This window comes from Hydra vulgaris, chromosome 06, assembly GCF_038396675.1.
Source record: "Hydra vulgaris chromosome 06, alternate assembly HydraT2T_AEP".
In the NCBI taxonomy this organism is placed as follows: domain Eukaryota; kingdom Metazoa; phylum Cnidaria; class Hydrozoa; order Anthoathecata; family Hydridae; genus Hydra; species Hydra vulgaris.
Genome location: NC_088925.1, coordinates 13633281 through 13660000, shown reverse-complemented (window position 1 = coordinate 13660000; position 26720 = coordinate 13633281). Strand labels below are relative to the sequence as shown.

The window sequence follows — 26720 nt, the reverse complement described above, 5'->3', positions numbered from 1 at the left end:
TAAGGTAATAGTTCTTACATTCTTACATATTGCATGAGAATTATTTAGAGTTCCAGCTAGTATTTATATAGTGTTTAGGAATGTATTAGTTGATACTGTTATGTAATGCATACCAGTATCAATTTAGAAAGTATGGTTGTACTACAAAATATGTGGGTTAAAAATGGGAATATGCATAGTCATTACACCAGAATGTCTAGGGACTATCATATTCCTCAACACAATAATATTACTGGCTGGAATTCTATATTTTACAAAGGAATTAAAATGTATGCCAGTTTGCCACATTTAATGAAGAGTATGGAAAGCAGGAAATTTGGATCAGTAGTTTTGAAATATGTAAAAATAATTAATATCAACAAATAAATGCTATATATAAGTGATATTTAGTATATATATAACTGGTATATTTTTCGTAAGTAATTTTTACAAAAACTTGAATGATTAACATTTCATAATAAAAGTAATAGGTTCAAGTTGTTAGTTAAAATTTACTTTGATTCGTTAAAATTAAAGTTAAAATTAATTTGTTATTCGTTAATTCGTAATTTGTTAAAGTTAAAATTAATTTGAAATGTATAAAAATATAATGATTTCTATGTTTCTCAAAAATATTATAGAAGATAAAATAAAGTAAATCAAGATTGCAATTGCGCTGCTGTGATCTCCGTACTATTAGCAATGATCTATCGCAAGTCTCTCCAAAAGCAAAGTACTCAATCTATGGAAACTGTCAATTATTACTCCAATTTTCAAGACCGGTTGCAGAAGGAAGCGCTCAAACTACAGACTGATATCACTAACATCGGTTTTTTACCTAAGCGGGGCTGTTTGTCTAATCTACTAGAATCTCGCAACATTCTGATGGATGCAGTACATCATGGCTATGCCATAGAAGTGATATACACTGACTTTGCCAAAGCCTTCGACTAAGTGCTGCACAAAAGACTTCTGCATAAACAAAAACCTTATGGTTTATGCCGCTCACTGTTAAGGTGGATATCAAACTTGCTGGCTAACCAAAAGCAACAGGTTATTGTTAGCAAAGCTGAATCTGAGTGGAAAGAGGTAACTAATGGAATACCTCAGGGATCTGTGCTAGAACCATTGCTCTTCATCCTCTACATAAATGACCTACCGGACAACATAGCTCATCAAGATATATGCCGACAACAGCAAAATACTAGGTGTAATCAAAACAGGAGGACAAAGCATGTCTTCAGCTAGATATTGATAAAGCAGTAGAATGGTCCAAAAAGTGGCTAATACTCTTCAACTTGGAAAAATGCAAATGCATACACGTAGGTCGCTCCGACAAATCAGTCTTTGTCTACACAATGGCTGATCAGTGGGAATAAGACAAGATACTAGATAGAGGTCATACCTATGTATGACTGAAGTCCAATGAGATCTAGATGTTCTTGTTTCAAAAGACTTGAAAGTTAAGAAAGACTTGATCAGCTTAAGAAATCCTTCAGAAGCAGAGGTCTCATACTTTGAAAAGTCCTTTACAAATTGTATGTTAAACCACAACTCGAATTTGCCATCCAATCATGGTCACCACATCTGAAGGGAGACATCAAGGCTCTCGAAAGCATTCAAAAGCGTGCGGCAAAGCTGATCACAGACATAAAACATCAATCATATAAAGAAAGGCTTACAAATCTAGGCCTAACAAAATTAGAAGATAGATGAGTTAGAAATGATTTAATTCAGCAATTTAAGATTGCATTGTGTTGAGAAAATTGAATTTGTTGTGCCTTAAGTCTACACGCAAACGCTTTCCCAGTATAAACTTTGTGTTGAGAAAATTGAATTTGTTGTGCCTTAAGTCTACACGCAAACGCTTTCCCAGTATAAACTTTGTGGCAATAGCTTAAGACTTACCAAGCCATTAGTCAAGAACTGTGTCAAAAGAGAAAAGTTTTTTACAAACCGCGCAGTCAATGCATGGAATACTTTACCATCAAGCGTTGTTAACTCTTTTTCAACCAACCTATTTAAAAGCTGACTCTACGCACTAACAGTAACTAATATTTGTCAGCATGGTTGTGTGGTGCTGCGCCTCTTCATCAATATATTATAAACATTTTGTTCTTTATGGACTAAAATTATTATTAATATTTTTGATTTCTGAATAAACAAACAAAAAATATACAAATATTTAATGCTGCTGTTATAGAGGATTTTTTCAAACCACCATCATAACAAGCCATCATATAGGAAATTTTGAAAAATGTTTGATCCACTTATTCATTTGAATGTGCAATCTTTAACAGTAATTTGATAAAAAAGTTATAGAAAATTTAAAAATGACTGTTGAGAAAGAAATGGTTGCAACATTTGTTACTATCCTGAGTTAATTACAAAATATATTTTTCTACTTGGAATTCTAACCACGTCTAAGAAAATGATGAAGCTATTGTTATTAAGAACATTTAGAGTACTTTGAAATAACAGATTTATAGTTAAAAAATTTTTTTTTGTCTATTTGTTTAATAACATTTAATTTAGCAAAACCACAATTATTTCTTTTTCAAGAAATAATTGCAATTTTACTCGTCGATTTTTTCATTGGAAATGTCTGTTAAATGTTAACTTTTGAAGTCTCTATTTTCTTTCTAGTTTCAAAGCAAAAAATAAATAACTAAAGTAAAAAATTTAGCCAGCTGGTTCAAATTTATGTCTATAATTGGGATTCATTCTTGTCCCAACTGATTCATGTTAAAAGAATAATTGTTACTAATGTGTGCATTGAAAGAACCAAAGATTTTTTAAATGTTCTCAAAATAAAAATCAGCATTAAATAATTTTGAGTTTACAACAGGATTTGATAAAAAAAAAAGAAAGGTGCATAAAATCCATTGAATTTAAATTTAAGTAAGATGCTTTTTGTAAAGCCTCTTTGTGAAAATCTTTTTTTACCCAACTTATTTAATAAAATTTCTCCCAAAAAAAACAACTGCAAAGTCTAATTGAGTAAAAAGTTATTTGATTTTTAATCAAATGACCTTTTTGCCTTCACTTTACACTTTTACACAGAAAAAAATAAAAAACCGTTATATTTGAATTATTACAATGAAAGAATAAGATAAAAAAATATAAGAATTAAAAATTGAGTTGTTAATGTTAAATAAATGACATTAAAATGAGTTAAAGTTTTTATTTGCCTTTTTTTTATTTTGGCATATAACGTATTTTTATCCAAAAATATAACCTTACAAGTCAAGTTTTTGGTTGCTTCGGACAGCTTTCATCAGTTGCTTGCTGCTCAACTGACTGTTGACTGAATTCTGGATGAATCCATGTTTTTTCCAATCCATAGAAAACAATCTTTCATTCCTTAATACTTGTGTATTATACTGCTAACATTGTTTTTTGGAAAATTCATTGTGTAAATTATTTCTAGTAAACTTAACTGCAAATACCCAAAATAATTTTTAGGATTTTTTAAATGTTTCCAGGATTAAGTGCCTCATTTAGACATCGAGGACATTCAGCATCATTTTGAGTAACACTCTTGAATAGTATTTTCCCGTTAATAAGCAAAGATATATTAACAAGAAACTGTATTGAATCCATTTTTCTGAAAATATTTAGTGCCGTGGCACAGTGGTTAGATTGCTAGCTTCAAATTCAATAGGCTCAATACTTGATGGCTGCTTTGGCTATATAAATAGAATTTATGATTATTTAGTACAGAAATTTTAAAATGTAGTAAAAAGTTTTCTATACACATCAAAGTAACAAGTTTCCTCAACTTAAAACAAAGCTCTTGAAGTAGTATATGTTTTTTTGCTGTTCACAAGTTATAAAATCTATAAGTTTTTGCCCTTGGGTGTTTAGAATTGTATTTATATTCCACTGAGTTTAACTACAATTTTAAACACTCAAGGGCAAAATAAGCAATATAATACAATACAATATATACAAATACAATATAATAGCTATGTACAAAACACTGGCAAGGTTCCTTCTGATGCAATTAAAAATATACAATTATATACAAAACAAACATTAAAACTAGTCAGAGCTACAGTTGGGTAAAAAGCACACACAATTTTTTTCAAAGTAATCATATTTAATTATATTATTTTTACTAACATTTAAAGTGAAAATATATTTTATTTCCCCTTTTTTCAACTTCATAGCAATAGAACATATGTACTAATACTGTTGTATAATACCTGACTACAATTATGTTCTATTACTTTTCCATAATTCTCACCTATAAATTGATAAACTATTGGTATATAATACTAACTATTAGTTAATTTTTTTAGAGTTTTATCTCTGACTAAGAAAGAGCAAGGAAATGAAGCCTATTCTCAAAAAAATTACACAAAAGCTGTTCAACTCTATACTGAAGCAATAAGTATGTTAGTTATAAATTTCTTAATTATGAAACCTTTTTTTTTTCTATGTGAACTCAACAATGATTATTTATTTATTGAGTTAATTAAAAGCTTGTAAAAACATAGCACCAAAGAACTAACATCAGCCATTTTTGTTTAATTTTTAATTTAATGTATATTCTTGTTCTTTTAAAAATATTTGATTTTAACTTATGGATGCTGTTGATAACAAAAGTTCTCATAAACTGAAAGAGCTATTTGGCTATTTCAATTTGAGGTTTATAAATATATAAATGTAATTTTAAATATAAGTGTTTATGTTACTTTTTACACATCTTTTCTTTACACCACTTTTTTTCTCTGAAATAGATGACTCAATAAAAAAGTTTTTTCTGGGGAATTAAAAAAAAATTGCATTGAGAAGAAAAAAAAAGTGCATGAAAAAATTTAAGGTCCGATCAAGTTTTGCCTGGGATGCAGTACTTAATTAGATTTTAAATTCTCTCAATCAGAATTTAATCACATGTTATGTGCTACCAACTTATTTATAAACTAAAGTTTATATATTAGCCTTATTTTTCAGTATAAATGTTTTTTAGATCTTGATCCTTCCAATGCTGCATATTATTGCAATCGAGCTGCTGCATACATGATGTATCAAGAGTTTAAGCTTGCACTTGAGGATTCAAGCAAAGCTATTGCTTTGGACAACAAGTTTGTAAAAGCATATCATAGATCTGCTAAGTGTTATATTGCAACTGGGCAGGTTGAGCATGCTTTAAGGATGATTGAAGCAGCTAGAAATATCGAACCAAAAAATAAACTTTTATTAGATGAAGTAAGTTTGAATTGTTCAGGTTTAATATTTTTTTCTTTTTTATAATAATGGTGCCTTTGTTAAACTTTTCTAATTTGCAAAAACTCATTTCAAATAAACATTTAATTTTGTTTTAATTATTGAAATTCTTATTGAGTTTACAATATTTTTTAAACTCATGAATATCTGATGTAAAATAGCATAAAATATTAACACTATAAATACTTTAAGCTAACTTAAAAAACATTATTTTTTTTTAAAGTTTGTCATCTGTGAAGGTCCAATAAATACATTATTTTTATACTGCTTGTTTATACTATTATAAAGTTATATTTTTTTTAGCTGCGTGCTGTGAAAACAATGGCTGATTATGAATCGCAAAGTGCAAAAGCTTGTGACTGTGGAGACTATCGCAAGGTGGAAATTTTAATAGATAAATAAAGGTTCATTATATAATCACTTACAATGTGATACTTTAACAAAGATACAAAGTGCTTTAATGCTTAAAAATGCAAAGTGCTTTATTATATAATGTTATTTATTATATAGAACATATTTAGGGTGCTGACATTTTTTAAATTGTTGTGTGAAAGTATATTATTTCGCTAAATTATAGATACCAACATCTAATTCAGTGAAATGACGTTGGTATCTATACATGTATGTATGTATGTATGTATGTATGTATGTATGTATGTATGTATGTATGTATGTATGTATGTATGTATGTATGTATGTATGTATGTATGTATGTATGTATGTATGTATGTATGCATGTATGTATGTATGCATGTGTGTATTTATGTATGTATGTATATATGTATGTATGTTTGTATGTATGTATGTTTGTATGTATGTATGTATTATGTATGTTTGTATGTTTGTATGTATGATACATCTTTTCAATGATTAACTTAATAAAACTTTTAATAGCGAAAAACTTTATCCTAAAAACAAACCTTATATAACATAAATCAAATTGAAAAAAATATATACTGGTTTCTATAAGCATTAAAATAACTATTAAGCTAAAAATTTTATAAAATAAATATATAAAGGGTTGTAAAAGCTAAATTATTTGTTCAAATTTTACTAAAACCATTAGATAAAAAATAAAATAAATCCAAAAGGTATAATTTTAAATTAATAATTAACTGTAACTTATTAATATAAATGATAAAAATCGAGCTGCTAAATTTTAAAAAATTTGAAGCTTTAGCATCTTTTAAAAAATGAATTAGGTCAAGAAAATGTATTTTATTAACCTATCTGTGTGTTCAACTTAATTTTTTGTTTTGTATAAAAAATAAAAAGTTTATAAAATGAAGTTTTAAGAGTTTTTTATTTTTATTTCTTTATGAAAATCTGTTTTATTTTTTCTTCTTTTTATTTTATCAATGAGATGCTATCCTGATATTACTAGTTAATTAAGAACAACTAAAATGGTTGTAAAATAAATGGACACAAAATATGGATTAGATAAAATGACTAATAGACTTTGTTTTTTGTCCAGCTGCTATTTTGAGCCCTGTGTATGTATTTATATATAAATAAATTAGATATCTATATAATTTTGATATAATTTAGATTTAATATAATACATTTAGATAGAGTTTTGCATGCGTAGGTTGCTTGAATTTGCTCCATATTGTGTAGGCTACAAATGCCTTCAAGCAGAATGTTTGGCTCTTCTGGGAAAATTTAATGATGCTCAAGTAATAGCAAAGTAATTGTTTCTATATTTTTTATGTCCTTTGTATTTGAACTAACAATGAATTTAGACTACTTTCATTATGAACCATTATAGGCTGAGGAACAAATTTTCAGATTTAAAATTTTTTTTCTAGTAACAGTGTCAAAATTTTTGAAATCTTTAGGAGTTTGTTATTAATTTAAAATCTAATCAACTATAATCAGACAAGGTTCTTTTAGCTTTATAAAATATCATGATAAAAAGTTTAGCACCATTTTAAATTCAAGCAGTAATTAATTAGAATAATAAATATATAAAAATAATAATTACAATAGTTACAAAATTAAATTAATTTTTTTTTTAAATATTTGCAACTAATTAAAGTATTAGCACTTTTAATGATGTTAAAAATCTGAAGTATAGAGCTAGTTTTAAATTGATTGACAAAGTTTTTGTTATGTTGAAAACATAGTGTTGTTTTTTATGTTGATAACATAGTGTTGTTTTATTATGTTGATAACATAGTACTGTTTTAGTCTTAACAGTAAAATTTAAAACTTGCATAATAAAAAACTTAGATGTGGTCAACAGTTTTTGCATTTATATAAGTTGTTATATAAAGGACTTTGGTTTTAAATTGTGTTGTGAGGTTTTTAGACTATATTGAGAAAAAATACAAGGGATTTAGAGTTTTGGAACTTCTTTTTAACACATAAAGTCACATAGCTCTTTGTAGACATTTTGCAAAATTGATAGTTCAGACACCCTAAATGTTATGATTTTTCCCCGTAATAGTTTAGTCCTCGTAATTTTTGATTTTTCACTGTAATAGTTTAGTCCCGGTAAAAGTTTCTCAGCTTTATTTAAAATTTTTAGGACACAGTAGCTTTTACTCAGCAAGTAAAAGCTACTGTGGTGATGAAGTTTGCATTAAAAGCTTAAATTTTTTATGTACTTTGCTGGAAGTTGAAATGCTTGTGCCCATTTGTTGGCAGCTAAAACATCAGGTTTTGTTTAGAAAGCTGAAATATTTATAGTATATAAGCATTTCAGCTTTTATTATTTGCAAAATGTCATTATAGATATGTAAAATAAAATATTAAATGACTTTCTTATTAGTGAAGTTTTGAGAAAAGACTCCAATAATGCTGATGCTTTATTTGTACGTGGACTCTGCTTATATTACCAGGTAAATTCAAAAATTATTTTTTGTTTTGATTTTTTTGTGTGTATGTGTTTAAATTTATTTACTTTATAATCAGGATCAAACGGAACGTGCTTGTAAACTGTTTCAACAACTTTTGAAAGTAGATCCTGATTTTAAAAAGGCAAAAGAAGCTTATAAAGTATGTGTCATTTGTTAAACTTTTCTTATTTTTTTAAAATTATGGCATCAATAACATTTTGTATGTATCTCACTTTATTATTTTTTTTATTTGCTGCTATAACTACTAACCACTACACCTTAACAAAATGCAACTTTTTTTTTTGCTGTAGGGTTTATGAAACTTTATCACCAAGTGAGTCAAAACAAACATAAATAAAACATGGTCCAAATTAAGTTTTTTTTTTTTTTGTTTGTTGCATAATCTGTGTTCTACTTTGCGTTACTTCTCTGATCAGATTTTTGTACAAGTTTGACAAACTTTATTATTTATTTTCTTTTATCTTTCTGTTATCAGTATCATCATCATCATTTTATCTTTCTGTTATCAGTATCATCATCATCATCATCATCATCATCATCATCATCATCATCATCATCATCATCATCATCATCATCATCATCATCATCATGATCATGATCATGATCATGATCATCATGATCATCATCGTCATCATCATCATCGTCATCATTCTCTTCTTCATAATCGCCATTAACACAAATCATTTTGTCAATTCAAACAATCTTCTGGCTTTGAGTTTTTTTAAAATCATTTAAAAACCTGCATTTTTTTTTTTTTTTTACAAAATTTTATCCTTAATAGCAAGCAGTACAAAATGTTAATATTATTGCAGTCTTTTGCAATATATAAAATTTTTACCTAATTGTCGAGCATTCATTTTGTTTTCATGTAAATTGTAACAAGTAAAGTTAAAAAATGATTTAAAGTCTTAGACTTGTTTATCTCTATGTTATAATTTCTAGTGATGTGCCAATTCGTTGATAATATCTAGTGATGATGACCAATTAATTGATAATTTTCCAATTATTTGGCATAAAATTTAAAATTTAAAAGCATAGAATTTATAGCCGATTTTTGCATAATCTGCATCTGTATCATAATATTTAGCAAATAAGACAAAACGACAAAGAAAAACAAAACAAAACAAAAAAACCCATTAAAGCAAGTTATATAAACAAAATTCCAAACATTAATGATGATTTTTTAAGTAAACATTTTGATCTGTTTTGATTCAAGTAATTGTTTACCTAATCCAGTTTCAGCAATGCCCAAAGTATTAACAGCCCTACTCATTAATGTTGGTATGTCTTAAGTTTTTTAAGTTTAGATGATTTATATTTTTATACATTTTAATAATTGCTTAATCTATCATTATTAACTTTAACATCAGCCTTTTTTTCCCATTGGTATCAGCAGCAATTGTGAAATTGGTACATCACTAATAATATCTAATCATTATTTTCTTGTAGCTAAAGAAAGATTATTATTTAAATGTAAAAACTGGATCTTTTTTCCAGGCTTTTAAAACTCAAATATTACATGCCTCATACTTGAATCTGAAAATCTGAGACATTTGGTTAAGCTACTTTGGTATAGAATTATACTTGATAAAGAATTATTTAAATAGACCAACTAGCAGCAGTTAACCCATATAAAAAGTCATTAATTGGGATATCAAAAGTTACCTGATATCTTAGTAAAAGCCTTTTTAAAATAAGCAAGTTTTATTTTGTGAAGTGTCACATAGCACCCTTCTGTGAAGCATGGCACCCATTATAAAAAGGTTACATAAATTCTAAGAGTCTTAAAGATAGGTAAAGTCTAAAACAAAGGCTTACAACAAATTATTATGAACAAATTATTAATTATTATGAGCAAAACAAAACAAAAAAACTGTATTATTAATGTGATAAATACTATATAGTTTTGTTAAAATTTATTACCTCAAATAGTAACAAGCATGATAATTAACAGTTTAAAAACAATTAAATTATCATGTCATTAAAAACAGGTAAAAAAAAATTGTAGTTATACCAGAATAATGGAAGAATTTTATATTTTAGTTTAGTTTAAAAACTAAAATAAAATATAAAATTTCTCCGTTAACAAAACAAAAAATAATGTATTTTACTCATGTGCTTTATGAATTTGTCTAAAATAAGAAACAGTTATTGAAAAAAACCAAAAATTTTGGATATTTTGATCAAAGACTTGGCAAGAACACATCAAGAAAAAGTATGCTAATATTACACTTGTTTTAAAGTAAATTAAACAAGTCATGATTAGGGGTGAGCAAAAATATACAAGTAGCCAGATATCCAAATTTTTGGTCCGGTATTCAAATTGAAAAGTCCAAAACTTAATTGAAGTAGTTATTATTTTTTTTTTGCTTGATTTTTTTAATTATATTTTTATTATAGGTTTTTATTTTGTTATTTATTTTATCATTAATAGTATCATAATTTTATATAATTAGATATTTATATAATTTCCTTTAAAAATAAATGCAGTATTTAGATATAAATAAATACAATATCTAGGTATTTATTTTATTTATATATTTATCTTCATTATAATTATAGAATATAGGTTATTAAAGTTATTGTTTGTGCTAATGTGTTTTTAAAACATATGGTTATAAAAAAGCTGTTTAAGTTTCAGTTTAAACAAGATATGGCAAGAAATGTCGAAAATAATTTGAAACTTTTAAAACGTTGATGCCAAATAAACTTATGAAGATAAGATGTAAATAGATCTTTTTAAAGAAATGTTTTTAAAAGTATGTTTTTTACAACTTTAGAATATTGTTTATGGGTCAAATCATTATATTTCAACCAATCGCCTGTGGGTCACCATCTCTGATTCTCCTGATTTTTACATATTGTTATGTGCATTATGTAGATAGCTTAAATTTGAAATTTCAGACTTCCAAGTACAACGGTTCATAAATTATAGCCTTAGAAACATGACACAGTGGCCCCCCTCGATTTACAAATGGTCAAAACAGACTACTTTAAAGCTGTATAACTTTTTTCTCACTTTCAACAAGTCTCTCATTTTTTCTAGAACTATTTTCTGGATAGTTCTCTCTTTAAAAAAGTGGTTTTTATTAACTTGTGTTAGATTAGAAAAAAATTATGACCTCCTCAACTTTGGAAAAAATCCTAACATTGCTAAAATATGCCAAAATGAAACTAACTGTAGCATTATTCTATTCATCCACAAGTCTTTTGCAGATAAGTTTTCTAATTATCTACTACTGTCTGCAATAAATGGGCAAAATATAGGCAGCTTGTTGCAGTTTAGAACTTAAATATATCTAAAAGCAAAAGTCCACTCGCCTAAAAAGTCCAATTTTCAGCCATTTTGAGGTGCTTGTAAATTTTTCTAACACTTTGTTTTGATCTAAGATTAACAGCATATAAGATCTTTAAAGCCATCTATCTGAAAATGCAAATATTATAAACTTGTCGAATCCACACCAAAAATGCCAGCATTTTTTAATAACCCTATTTTTCAATCATTAACGGTTGAATGTGTTACTAGAAACCAGTGCCCCTCTAATCTGACAACTGGCCTATGTGAAGAGTGCAACTAATTATAAGTCATTTCTTAATAAAAAAAGATAAGGTTGGTCGTCCTCTTCTTGACCTGGTCTTTATAATAGATAGGGGCACAAATAAAGGGGGCAGTAAGTTTTTAGAGACCTTCATTAATGTTCAAATAAAGGGGGAAATGAGGCAACCAACTTACAAAGATACAAGCATTCATTTTCTAGCATGGTTCATTTTCTAATGAATATACAGTTAAGGCTATTAGATATTTATTGCATTTTGTCATGCTTTTACCATAAGATTCAAATTTTAATAGTGACTATCAAAAATGTGTGCCAGATTTTCCAGCAAATATACAATGTAATGGTCTTAAAAGGGAATTAACAAAAGTTAATTATATTACTAAAAGTTGGTTGCCCCCTTCGCCTTTGATTAGTACCATCCCAAACCCCCTCCCTCTCACCTTAGTGAGGGGGGGTCCAGACCACATATAGACCACTGATTACCTATAATAAAATAGAATTTAAAGAAATAATGGTTTCATTTTGAAATTTTTTTAGATATTTAGATATTAGGTATCTAAATATCTAAATTAATTTAGAGACCTTTATTTGAACATTAATGAAGGTCTCTAAAAACTTACTGCCCCCTTTATTTGTGCCCCTATCTATTATAAAGACCAGGTCAAGAAGAGGACGACCAACCTTATCTTTTTTTATTAAGAAATGACTTATAATTAGTTGCACTCTTCACATAGGCCAGTTGTCAGATTAGAGGGGCACTGGTTTCTAGTAACACATTCAACCGTTAATGATTGAAAAATAGGGTTATTAAAAAATGCTGGCATTTTTGGTGTGGATTCGACAAGTTTATAATATTTGCATTTTCAGATAGATGGCTTTAAAGATCTTATATGCTGTTAATCTTAGATCAAAACAAAGTGTTAGAAAAATTTACAAGCACCTCAAAATGGCTGAAAATTGGACTTTTTAGGCGAGTGGACTTTTGCTTTTAGATATATTTAAGTTCTAAACTGCAACAAGCTGCCTATATTTTGCCCATTTATTGCAGACAGTAGTAGATAATTAGAAAACTTATCTGCAAAAGACTTGTGGATGAATAGAATAATGCTACAGTTAGTTTCATTTTGGCATATTTTAGCAATGTTAGGATTTTTTCCAAAGTTGAGGAGGTCATAATTTTTTTCTAATCTAACACAAGTTAATAAAAACCACTTTTTTAAAGAGAGAACTATCCAGAAAATAGTTCTAGAAAAAATGAGAGACTTGTTGAAAGTGAGAAAAAAGTTATACAGCTTTAAAGTAGTCTGTTTTGACCATTTGTAAATCGAGGGGGGCCACTGTGTCATGTTTCTAAGGCTATAATTTATGAACCGTTGTACTTGGAAGTCTGAAATTTCAAATTTAAGCTATCTACATAATGCACATAACAATATGTAAAAATCAGGAAAATCAGAGATGGTGCCCCACAAAGTTTTCTTTAAATTGGTTGAAATATAATGATTTGACCCTTACATATTTTTTTGAATAATTTAAAATTAAGTAAATAAAATGTAAATACTAAATAAAAGTTAAAAAGTTTTAAATTTGTTTTAAAAAATGCTCAAAGTGTTTTATCTTTGTTAAGATAAACAAACTTTTTACTTTTATGTATATTTATGTGTATGTTTGCTTAATTATTTTATTTACTTTTGGATAAATCAATAAATCTTCTTTCAATAAATATATTTTTAAGAAGTGCAACAATTTTTTGAAAAAATAATATTTTGCTGAGAGAAAAATGAAAGGCATCATGAACTCTTTTAAATGCTAAAATAAAGACAAACGTTTTTTATACATCCAGGTGTTGAGGTACTTATATGTTATTGTTGCAGTTCTGTAAGTTAAATTGCTAACTGTTTATAACATGTCGTTGTGGATTCCAAAAGCACATTAATATGCAGACGAATCTCTGGTTTGTATCTCTTAGTTTTGGATTTGGATTTATGATCTAATTTAAACAGATATCCGCAAAATCTGTTATTCTAAACTATCGAAAATATTGGGTATCCAATTCAGTTTTAACAAAGCGGACCGGATATCCAGTTTAGCTCACCCCTAGTTATGATATATACTTATTCACCTCCCCAATGCAGCTATGGAGCTACTACAGTTGAGTATGTTACTTGTTAATAAATAAATATATACTTACAAGCCTTCTCAGTTGATGCTTGTGGTTGCACACCTTATATGACTATGTATACACTTTTTTTTTTGACAACTTGACTACGGTTTTTTGCATATATTGTTAATTTGCATGTTTTAAAAAAATGCACTCAAAAAACTAAACTAATTACTAGAGCAAATATAAAAAAAAAAAATCCTGAACTGAAAAGAGAAACCAACGGTATATAAGTAACAAATGATAAAATAAATAATAGATAAACCAGAGAAAATAAAAACATAAAATTAATATTTTTAATTTAGAAGCTCAATAGTTCAAACTTAATTAATTTAAAGGTGTTTTTAATTTTTTTTCCTAAAAATTTTTCTAGTTTATTTTTGTTTCCAGTTTATTATATAGTTTATTTTTTATTTCAGTTTAAGCTTACATTTGTTTATTCAGACCATTTTTTAAATGCACCAACTTAAATCATCAGCACAAGTAAGTAAAGCTGCCTCATAAGCCAACAAAATGATTGCTTAAATGATATGTGATGTTCATCTATGGAAGAAATTATATATATGCTACATATAACCACACCTTGAATTTGTAGTTCAAGCATGGAATCCTTACTTCCAAAAAGACAAATCTTTTTAAATCAGTTCACCAAACACTGACGCGCATACCACATGAAAAAATAATTTTATGAACTTAAATGCAAAATTTATAACATCAGTCCTTAAGACCTCAACATGAACGTGGTGATATGACTCAGCAATACAAAATATTTACAGGATTAATAACATACAATGACTTAAACCACAATCAAATATTCCAGCTTGTTTTAATCAAACTCGCTCACAACTAAGACAAGAAATATTTAGAAGCTGTCAGCCTTGACATGACATTTGCAACAATCTCTGCGAACACATAGCAAATGCAAACAATGTTAAATCAAGATATCATATGAAATTTATGACAAATAGTTGACAAAACTGCCACAAGTTGTGATCTACTGTTGACACACTCTGCACTATTTAATCTCCTGTTTAAATGTGCTGTAGCTTACTTTACTACTACTACTACTACTACTACTACTACTACTACTACTACTACTACTACTACTACTACTACTACTACTACTACTACTACTACTACTACTGCTACTACTACTACTACACTACTACTATTACTACTACTACTACTACTACTACTACTACTACTACTACTACTACTACTACTACTACTACTACTACTACTACTACTACTACAGTCAGTTTAAATATATATTTATTTTACTAATATCTAGTAGATATTTGATTATATCTTAATGAGCTAACATACTATTTCAAAATTATATACAAACTGTAGTTATACAACAGAATGTGACTAAAATGCAACATCAGCAACTACAAAAACAAATTTTATTTGAATAACAAACTCCATTACTTAAAAAAATAGATTAATGCAATCCATTGCTGTGTTCAATTAGTGAAAAAAAATTTTTTTTTCCGATAAATTGGTTCTGAGATTTAATGTTAAACATTAATTTGAAAAATTAGTAATGCAGTAGTGGTAGAGCACTTGCTTGCTCCATAACAAGCCCAAGATTTGTCTTACAGAGCTACTTGTTGCGCTTGTTGTTGAACACATATTTACTAAGTAAAATTTATTCATAGGTTTTTAATACCAGTAAAAAAAATTCAAGTTAAGATATTCTAACCTACTAATAGAATTCCTCAGAATATTTAATACTTCTATTTAAAAAAAAAAAGATTATTTTGGCATCAGTCAACAGACTATTCAGTGGACATTATTAGTTAAATATTTTTTAACCTTACATATATAATTACAGCCTTTCTTCAAATATATGCTATAAAATTATACTTTTTTGGTTATTTATTTTAGAAAGCGAAAAGTCTTGAGTCACTAAAAGGTGCTGGAAATAATGCATTCAGAGATCAAAAGTACACAGAAGCTTGTGATTTTTATACAAATGCACTTAAAGTTGATCCTCTAAATGTTAGTGCAAACTCTAAAATATATTGTAATCGTGCTACAGTTAACTACAAACTTGGACAAATTGAAAATTCAATAAAAGATAGCACATCTGCAATAGAACTAGATCCAACATATTTAAAGGCATACTTAAGAAGAGCGAAATGGTTAGTAAAATTTAAATCTTATAAAGCATTACAACAGCAATTCTTTTGTTTGTTTATATATTTGCAAGGTAGGAGATAGGATCCAATCAACAATGCTCCTTCAACCTGCGTATATAAATGCCTTGTATTTTATCTCAGAAGTTAGCTTCTAGAAACTTTAGAAAAATTTAAGTGTATCATTAACAAAGACTAGTCTAACATTTCATTACCCATATATGGGTCTAATTTTATTACTTCTGATTTGTTAACTGTTGTAACAGAAAGCTTCTATTGTGCACAGAATATTGAGTAGATATAATGACTGTTGACAGAATCGACTAATATTGAGTAGATAATCTTGAGCAGATAATATTGAGTAGATAATCTTGAGTAGATAATATTGAGTAGATAATATTGAGTATATAATATTGAGTAGATATAGTTGTTGAAGTATGGCAATAAATTTTTTTTTTCTGAATCAAATTTTAATAAAAATATTTTTTTTCTTGATATCATATCATTTAAATTTTAATGGAATAAAACAGTATGAAAGCAGAGCAGTTTTGACAACAGGACAGTTTTTCACCAGACCCAATGAAAACCCCTTAAATTCTTACTAAATATCAAAAATAATTGCATTTACAATCGCATTGTGTAGATGACTCTTACTTTTTGAGCTTCACAGTTTTATTTTTTTCCCCCACAAATAAAAATTTATGAATATCATAAATATAGAGTAAACAAAACAAAAAACTTTAAAAAATGACATAACTGAAAGTTTAATTATATATATAGTTAAGATGCTATGAATTAGATAAAAACTATTCAGTATTTAATAATTATAATAATACAAGATATTGTTATTAAATAAACAAACAAAAATTTAGGATTAAAAAACTTAAATTAATAGATATTAGTATTACTTGACTAAATTGACTTTTAGTCCATTAGTAGGAAATTCATAGTTGATTAAATTGGCTATTCAATATTTCAAAATTGATCATATCAATTTTTGACCAGTCGGTTTTTAGTCAATTTAGTCGATAACAACACTACTGAAAATCTTACCTTAATTTACTGATGACACTAATTATAGTGTATTGACAAATAACTTTTTGACTGCATAGAATTGGCAATCGATCTCTTTGATTTGGATTTACAGTGACTGGTGATTTTTTACACAAGCAAAACTCTTATATATCTTATTTATTGCTTATAATTCTTTAAAGGTTGTTGATATTTCTATATTAATGAATGGCAACACTCTTACTGAATCCTCTGTTTAATGTCTCTAATTATCTTTTACTTCTGTCCTCTTTTGGAAACTATATATAGAATCTATAACAAAGTAAGTATCTGTTTGCAGGGTTGCAAAAAAACCGGTTTTTTGAAAAAAAAACAAAAAAACCATGGTTTTTTTGGTTTAAATTAGGTTTTTATTTAAAAATGCTGTATTTAGTTATCTTTTTAAATAAAAAAAAAACATAACGCATTTTATTTGAGTAAACTATATTCTTTATCAATATTACTGTTATATTTCATCAAAATTATTCAATACATCATTATTTAATGTTCTATATATAAATACAAGCTTTGCTGCTTTTTCTACCCCTAATTGGTTTCTTAACTTAGAATGAACAAGGCCAAAAGTTGAAAAAGTTCTTTCGATTCCAGCACTAGAAGCTGGTGCATTTAATAAACCTTCAATATCCACTATGTTACAATCCACAATTTTTAGAGATTTCCACCATTCTATTGGCGATACATTTTTTAAAACATATTTACTATACAAATAACTTTTATCGAATGGAGCAGATTTGGCTTTTAATTTGAATATTATTGGTAACAAATTCTTGAACTCTTTATCTGCGAAATTCATGACAGCTTTATTTTCATTTTCAGAAAGATTAGATCCAAAATATCTAGGATCTAGTGTGTTTGCCAGTAAATGAGCATCACTAACAGTCTGAAGGTATCTAGATTCAATTTTTTTTTTTTTTTCGTTTGATAAAAATGATAAACTGTTTATCAAATCTTTAAAAATTTCAACAGTGTCACTTATTTTTGTTTGATCACTTTGCAACTTATCTAGAGCTACTGCAATTGGTTTTAATATTTTTAATAAATCCTCTGCGTTTCGCTTTATCTGTATATCACTTAGTTTTTTACCAATCATGGGATCCAAGTCTTTATTTTTTTCAAACATTGTGAAAATGATGCTCCAGTTGTTGACATATTTTTCAAGTGAATCACATACAGAATTCCAGCGAGTTTCAGTAGGAAGTGGCAATTTTGTTCCTCCGCTTAATTTATGAATTGCTCCAGTTTGATGATTATTTCCTATATATTTTATTATATGTGTAACATGCTTGCTCACATTTTCAATGTTAAGATCATTTGCTAAAAGATTCAGTATATGAGCAGCACACCCATAAGTTATGATAATATCTTTTTCAGATGACAGCTCTTGTCTCATTGATTTCATATTAGCTGCATTGTCAGTCACAAAGCTTTTTACTTTGCATCCAAATTTATGCCTTACAGAATCTATTGCTTCTTTTGCTAATTGTGTAAGATATTCACCAGTATGTGAATGACCAGAAGTGTTGATTGTTTCTACTAAAATGTTAATTTTATCTGTAATTACAGAGATACAAACTATAGGTTCATTATGTACATTACTCCAGCCATCTAAAGACATGGCTACAATTTTCCCATTCAATACATTACATTTTTCAATTTCTTCTGTGTAAACCCTATTTAATATTTCTCCTCCAATTTGAGTTATATTAGGTAGAGTGTATCCTGGATGAAGCATATTGATAAATTTTTCAAATTCTTTGTGTTCAACTGTTCTGAAGCTAGAGTTTGTACTGTATATAAATCTACCAAGTTGCAGATCAAATAAATCTTTCTCTTTGAGGCTTGTTCGTGTGAAAAACTTATCAATTTTCAAATATTTATCAGCTGATGTTGAATTGGGCTGAAACCTTTTCATTTGTTGTTGTGATGTTGATGGTGAGTTACCTTTAAAATAAAATTGCAGTTTATTGAATTGTTCTAAATATATATATTTACAATTTTGGGAAAGTATAAAATTTAAAATGACAATGCAGTCATTTAAGGTGGTAGTACAGTAATGAGAGAAAAAATATTTATATTCAACTTTTACATATTTTTTTTTTCTACAATGTTTAACACGCCATTAAACAGCTAAAAAAAATAATACAAAAAAATTAATAAAAAATAATTTTTAACTTATTAATTGCTAAAGGCCCAAAAATGGGGTAGAGGGCGACAGAGATTTTTCAGCAACCGATATATTTTTTTATTTGAAATTTTAGCTGGTGATATATTACATGTGGCACTGTGTCGTGAACTAAAAGATTTAAATTAGGTCTAAAAAATAACAAAATATTTGCATTTATGTGAATTAAGGTAATTTTGGGGGTAAATGATGACACAAAATCTTTGAAAATTACCAAACCAAAAAAGCACTCAAGATTATTCTAGTGTTTGTTGTAGATACTAATATAGTAAATAGGTGTGTCAAATTTCAAGTAATTTTGATTATTAGTTTTAAAAATATTTCTGTCGCCAGCCCAAAAAACATGACTTTGAGAAAAACGCAATTTAAAAAAAAAAGTAAAAAACGTTAGTTCAAAATTCTCCACTTTTATATGTCACACCTTCCAATGTTTCAATTTGATCACAAAAACCTTTTCGTATTGCTCTTAATTTTTTTCTTCTAGATTTTACTTTAGGGGTACATTGCTTTTCTGCTTTAGATATTCGTTTAGTGTCCTTATGCAATACATAATTTTGCCCATTTATACCAAATATCATTTCAAGGTCATTAAACAACTTGTTTGAAAATTGTTGACCATCATTAAAATTTAGCACAGCTGATGCCACTCCAATACTTGGAGCAGGTCCTTCAATAAATAGATCTTTTGGGGATTGCTTCCATATCCATTGATTTAACGACTCATTGGGATTCTGTGTTTTACTGTGTAAACATTTTTCAAGAAGTTTATCGGAACCAAGGTCCATAAATATTGGTTTGATAGCATCACACACAGAAGCAGGAATACAAATATTTTCTTTATATGTCACTTTTCCAGTCAGTTTGTCAGCCTGGAATTTGCACCCCGAATCTTTGGTGCGCAAACAATACTGATGGCGTGTTTCACCATCACAATTTTCAGAACAGTGAAAAAGTACAGCTGCAACACTATTTTTCATTCCATATAAATTACCAATGTTCTGCCTTATTGCCTTGCCATAATAGTTTTGCAATATATTTATCACATTTTCTGTTAAGCGACCAGCTCCTCCTAACTTTTTGCCATCACCTAAAATTTCTTTACTATTTTTTTTTTTAATTTCTTAAGCGAGTACCAACACGTTTTTGAATATGCCCAATGCACTCCGCTTTTTAAATTTCTTTAATATCTCCATAAGGCTTAACAGCAACAACACTAACATAGGAACTGCTATCTCCATCACCTAGAAATGTTGTATATCTTAAATTGTTTGTTTTTTCGGAACGCAAAAAATTTTTTATTACACCACTTGATTCCATAGAAGAAGCTGAACCAGTGTGACTGATTTGACACTTTTGATGATTTTAATAATGAAACTCAGTGTATTCAACAGGATGAGTGTATTTTTTCAACTCCCATATTGAACACAACTTACAAGTTTTAGTTTCAATTTCAAAGTCAATACATTTACCATTTTCTACCGCAACAGCTGTTACTACTCCATTGTTCAATGTATATCCACGTTTCTGCCATGATCCATCAAACCCACATGTAATATCTTTAGATGTTTCACTGATAGGTTGTAATTTATCGACTGCATTTTTCATGCTTTTATCAACTAAACTTTGAGACACATCCAACAGTATATGCAATGTATTATTATAACTGTTTTTATTCATTAGCGGTTGCATATTCATAATTCCACAAAAGTTTTCTATAGCTGACAGTCCTTTACCCATTTCACGAAATGCAACTGTTACACAAGTGTTTAAGTCAAAAGGTTTATGCCTAACACATTTATTTTTAACTAGATAATTTTGTTTTGCATTACAGTTCTTTTTTTCACTAGTAGTAGACGAAAAAAAAGCAGTTTCCCATTCACAACTATTGCAACAAACTTTTAGTCTAATACTTAAGCCATATTTTTTTAAAGAATCAAGCTGAAAGTTAACTAACTCTTCACATTCTGGACATTTGAGAAGCATTATTGCATTTTTCAGAAAAATAAAATTCATAATAAAGTTAAAGTCTTCACTTATATTTTGAGGATCCTGTATAATCTCTTTGTTAAACAACTTCTTAAAGGATGATGAACATGGAGTGTTGTCAATTGACAACTGAAGTTGATCAACTGAAGGTATAGCAGTAGTTTCATTAAATTTTTTTTTATATCTGTTTCCGTGAAACTTTGATTTTTTATTTTGATATAGTCTCTTTGACGCTTCTTTTCTTTTCGATCCACCCATAACACCTTTATTTGAAAAAGATATTACAAAAATTGACTGTAGTATATAGAAAAAAGCAAGCTTGTCAAGAGCAAAATAGTATTAAAACTGATTTATGCGCATTGTATGCGCATAAATCAAGTCAATTAACAAAAAGCAGTAACTGAATAACAATATTCCTTTTGTACAGCTGATAGCGAGATGGGTTTATTGCTTTTTGTGGAATAACTTTTATTGTAAAAACGCGTAGTAACGGAATAAACAAAGTGTTGCTATGGATAAAAATTGATATCAAATAATTTAAAACTAATACTAGAAGTGGATATCATGGTTTTTTTTGTTAACCAAAAAAAAAATGGAATTTAGAATAATTATACTAGCCAAAAATTAAATTTTTGAAAAAATGAATTTTTTGATTTTAATTACTGTACTTCCACCTTAATTACCAAGAAGTAGTTAATTCAATTGAATCCATAATTTCATGGGGTTGTGATTACTTGCACTTTTTTATATGTTCATGCATTCTTTGAATTTGACATTCAATTTCTTTTCTACACGCATTACAAACTACTCTACACCCCTTTCTTTTTGGAACAGTCACTCGTGTATATTTTAACCAAATCATATCACATTTGCGCCCAGTTTTTTGAGACATTTTTGTGGTATCAATAAATTATGTTATAACTACTTATACTTTTGCTAAACATATAAATCTATATATATATATGTATATATATATATATATATATATATATATATATATATATATATATATATATATATATATATATATATATATATATATATATATATATATATGTATGTATATATATATATATATTTCGTTAAGAAAACTTCCTGATTAAATAAGTTCATCAGGAAGCAATGCTTCTTGATGAACCTAATGAAGGAGAAACAGCCTGTAGAAGAAAACAGATAAGTAAGTGTTATTACTAATTTATTACTGCTCTGTTCTATAATAAAACTGATCACTCTATTCTATGAAAAAACGAAAACAAAACTCATGGATTCAAAAAAAATCATCTATATTGAAGATTAGTTTTATTTGTGAACATAACCCTCTTTTAGTTTCCTGTTGTAAGTTCAAATCTTTTTAAAAAAACATTAATTTGGTTTAAACCAACATTTTTTTATTGGTTTAAACCATGGTTTAAACCAATGATTCTATGATTCTTGATTCTATTCTTTACCACTATAAATGATTTGTTCATCCTAGTATAGAATACTGTTGTCATATTTAGGCTGGTTCTTCTAATGATGCCTTTTCTTTTTTTGACCTCAAGGTCTTTTAGACCTCAAGACCTTTAGGTCCTCAAATGCATTTTAAACATAATTAGATCTCTTTAGGGTCTCTATCCCATTTTTATAAAGTTGCAACTTATTTCTACAAAAGCTACCTTGGTTGCTAAGCCAACAGTTATTTTGTTGGAAAAAATGACTGAGCATTGTTTATCACTAGTTGGATGGCTTTTTTTTTAAAGCTAAATTATTTAATAAAGGCTAGTTAGTAGTTTAACTCAATTCTTGTCTCTATATTAATTATTCATGTAATTGTGATTACATGAATTTTTAACATAAGGATGAGACATCTATACATTACCTCTAAATTAAGTTAAACATAGTTACAATAAATTGAAATTACCTCTACTTTAGGTCAAACAATGTTACAATAACTTAAAATTACCTCTACATTAAGTCAAAAAATGTTACAATAAATATTAATAATGATATTTTTTACTATGTTAATAATAATTATTTTTTTCCAGTTATATGGATACAGAAAAATTTCAAGAAGCAGTAAATGACTATGAAAAAATATGCAAAATGGATCATAGTGCTGGTTTGTATTAAGTTTTATAATTTACAAATTATCTTTATAATTTAATAAGTTTTATAATTTATTTAAATTTTATAATTTATAACAAAATCTTTTTTTTTCTTTAACGTAATATAAAAAAAAACTTTAAAATTTTTAGATAATAGAAATCTTTTAAAGGAAGCAAAACTCGAACTTAAGAAAAGTAAAAGAAAAGATTACTACAAAATATTAGGCATCCCTAAATCAGCGCAAGAAGCAGATATAAAAAAAGCATATAGAAAAGAAGCATTAAAACATCATCCAGGCAAGTTTTTTTTTTTAAAGCATCATTTTTATTTTATTTTTTATTATTATTTTATTATACTCATTAATTTTCTAAATATAATTTTTTTCATTTTTTCATTGTTTTTAACTTATAAGGTCTGTAATTTTATATTGTTCTAAGAAGTTATTGAATTTTAACTGGTAATAATTCATTATGCAATATAGTAACAAATAACCTAAAAGTAGACAAAGGCTATAGTTTTTTTTTGTTGTTGTTGTTTATTAATCAATATCTTATACCATGCTTTGTCATACTATGAAATAGTATGACATAGCAGTATAAAATATTGTTTTGTAAACAAAATGTTGATAATTAAAAGTATAAAATAAATTTTTAGTTGGCTTTACCCCACGATTAATATTGAGTTAGTAATTTTTGGGGTTTAAAATAAGTATATTGATATCCCCTGACTTGCCTGAATAAAAAAATTTGATTAAATATTTTTTTGATCCAATTGGCAGTTGTTTCAAATTTTTCTTAAAAATATAAGTTCATTTTTTGGAAACATAAACAAGTACAGTTTTTAAAAAAGATGAGTTTTATAATTTTTCTTTTAATTTAAAATTTTTTTAAAAGCACAGTCTTTTGAATATTTTTTATGTTTTAAAAGAATGTTTAAGGTTAGCCATTTATAATGGTAACCACTTCAAGACGCCAAGACATTTTGATAAAATACACATTTTATTATTAATTTTTTAAATCTAATTTAAGGTACAGTAAAAATTTTTTCTTCGTGTCTTTTTTTATTTATCTTTAAATGTAGCCCACTATACATTTTAAGTTTTTAAATAATTAAATAAAAAGTAAATAGTTATATTTATTGTTTTGATAAAATGCTACATTTTATGTCTGAATAAAACTGCCTTCAAACATCTACATCAAGTGATTGAAGAGCACATCTGTATCGGCATGCAAAACCAATGTAATTTTGAATGTAAAGTTACTATTTGATAATGTCACATACGTCAGTGTCCTTTAGTTTATAAAACAATGACATTTTGATTTGTAAATAAGAAGTTGTTTAAGATTAGTTTTTTGATTGTTATCAAACAGTTATAATAAAATTTATTTTTTCTGGAATAACCAATATATTTAAATTTTAAAGTCATATGTTTGATAGAGGCCATTAAATGAGGTTGAGTAAAAAGGTGGGTGGTGACATGTGATTAAACAAAGGTTATGAAAGCTAAAACTTAATTCTACACAGACAAGTCGTTATCTGTGTCTGTTTGAGCTATTTGTACTTGTTCTGATTTAGTGTTATTTCTACAGTAGATAGCTACTTCCACCACCTATTTTTATGCAGTCCTTACAATAGATTGAGTAATCTTTTGGACAAATAATAGAGCCAGATAGTTTACTAGTAAAGAATATTTCACAAATAAAAATTATGCCAGGTTTGTACGCCTGTGTAAATAAATAAAATTCATGATGCTTATTTGCAAGGCTTCTTGCTTCTTACATCGGAAAAGTAGAACAAGTTGAAAAAATTGTAACTTTAGTTTTAATACTGTTTGATTTTAAATTGATTGATTAATTATGACATTTTTTCTGCACGATTTATTTTGCTTTTTTATAATCGATTTTAATATAAGTGGTTTACTTCTTATACATGTCAAATTCGCAAGGTATATAAAATACTATGAGTTCTATGACCTAATTTTCTGTAGTTAAAAAATAGTAGCTATTTTACAATTATGACAACTCTGTTGTTTCATATACCATAACAATATTGCAAGGATTCTGCAATTATATCAAGTTTATATCTTATTTTATTTAAAGCATCAACTTGTTAAAAACATTTTCAAACTCACTCAAACTTTTCAATAGTTTAGCTGCTTTTGAAATAGAATTATGATCTATCTTGTTATTTAAACAATAATAAAAGGTGGTTGCTTATCTGTTTTCGATTTTAGTTTTATAATTTGCTTAACCTCAATTTTGAGGTTAATTGTATTAAACTTCCTGGATTTTATCTTTTTTTATTGCACTAGATTTATCTAATACTTTAGATGCAAATAATATTACATTATTTTAAATGTATTAATAGTTTAGTTTCTCGCTTCCCTTTTTTTTTTGGCTCTAACAACATCTATTTAGTGTAGTTGTTCTTTTAATTATTTTGTGGGCCTTCCATTTTACAATGCTTCCCCATGTTACTAAGGTTGTTGATTTGACAAGTTTGGCATTTTCAAGCACTTTTGTTCTTCTTTTTTTTTTAGTTTCTTGATAGTCATGTTTAATGCTATGATTAATTTTTCTTGCTCTATTTTGTAAACATTAAATTCTGTTGACTGAACACTGGCCATAGTTTTTCACACTTTTTTCACAAAAAGTTACAAAAATAACACCTCCGATTACTTTAAAAGCAGGAGTTCAGTAGGAAACCCTTAACCTATATTTTTCATTTTATTCCTTAGATCGTCATTCAAATTCAACCGATGAAGAAAAGAAAAAAGAAGAAATTATATTTAAAGAGGTATTTTCTTGATGATTAGTTTAAGATCTAGAAAAATGATTTTTAAACTTCAAATATTCAATAACAGTTTTTTAATTAAACATTATTAAGATTTTTTAAATTTATTTTATATCATTTGACCACAATAAGAAATTAAGTGTCTTAGTTTCCTAATTTCGCTTATAAATAAAACCTATAGCTGAGTGTGACCTCATTTAAAAATGCGTTAAAAGTTTTTTGTAGAGTATTTTTGATATTTATTTTTAATGTATTTAATATGTTTGATCAGAGGTTTTTTATTTTCTAAACCATTAAATACTGCAACTATTGAAACATTTTATTTTTCAATTGCGAAATGGCGCTTGTGAACAATTCATTAAAGATATAAATATTTTGTTTATTTAAAAAAAAGTTTTTTTAATGAATTTGAAGCTTATATTTCTGTTGGTATATAGATAGGTGAAGCTTACAGTGTTTTGTCAGATCCTCAAAAGAAACAAAGGTATGATTCTGGACAAGATCTAGAAGAATGTGGAATGGATATGGGAGGTATAGAAATTTAAGTCATTTAGAAAATATTTTTGTAATAATTACAATAATTAACATGCTTTAATCACTTTCACAACCGTATAAAGCTTTTAGTTTCGTCATTTACAATATTTTGTCTCATTTTTGTTATTCTTCGATATTATA

At 27.2% G+C, this 26720-nt stretch overlaps 1 protein-coding gene across 1 annotated transcript in view; it reads left to right on the top strand.

Annotated features, from left to right (window-relative positions):
- Positions 1 to 26720, top strand: part of LOC100197537 (dnaJ homolog subfamily C member 7) — a 37043-nt gene that overhangs the window by 7929 nt on the left and 2394 nt on the right. The window contains exons 2-12 of the mRNA XM_065799269.1: positions 4284 to 4375; positions 4955 to 5193; positions 5515 to 5589; positions 6780 to 6898; positions 7985 to 8054; positions 8128 to 8211; positions 15678 to 15934; positions 23192 to 23265; positions 23402 to 23548; positions 25990 to 26048; positions 26483 to 26576. Of these exons, the coding sequence (XP_065655341.1) occupies positions 4284 to 4375; positions 4955 to 5193; positions 5515 to 5589; positions 6780 to 6898; positions 7985 to 8054; positions 8128 to 8211; positions 15678 to 15934; positions 23192 to 23265; positions 23402 to 23548; positions 25990 to 26048; positions 26483 to 26576 (1310 nt within the window). The remainder of the gene's footprint in view (positions 1 to 4283; positions 4376 to 4954; positions 5194 to 5514; positions 5590 to 6779; positions 6899 to 7984; positions 8055 to 8127; positions 8212 to 15677; positions 15935 to 23191; positions 23266 to 23401; positions 23549 to 25989; positions 26049 to 26482; positions 26577 to 26720) is intronic.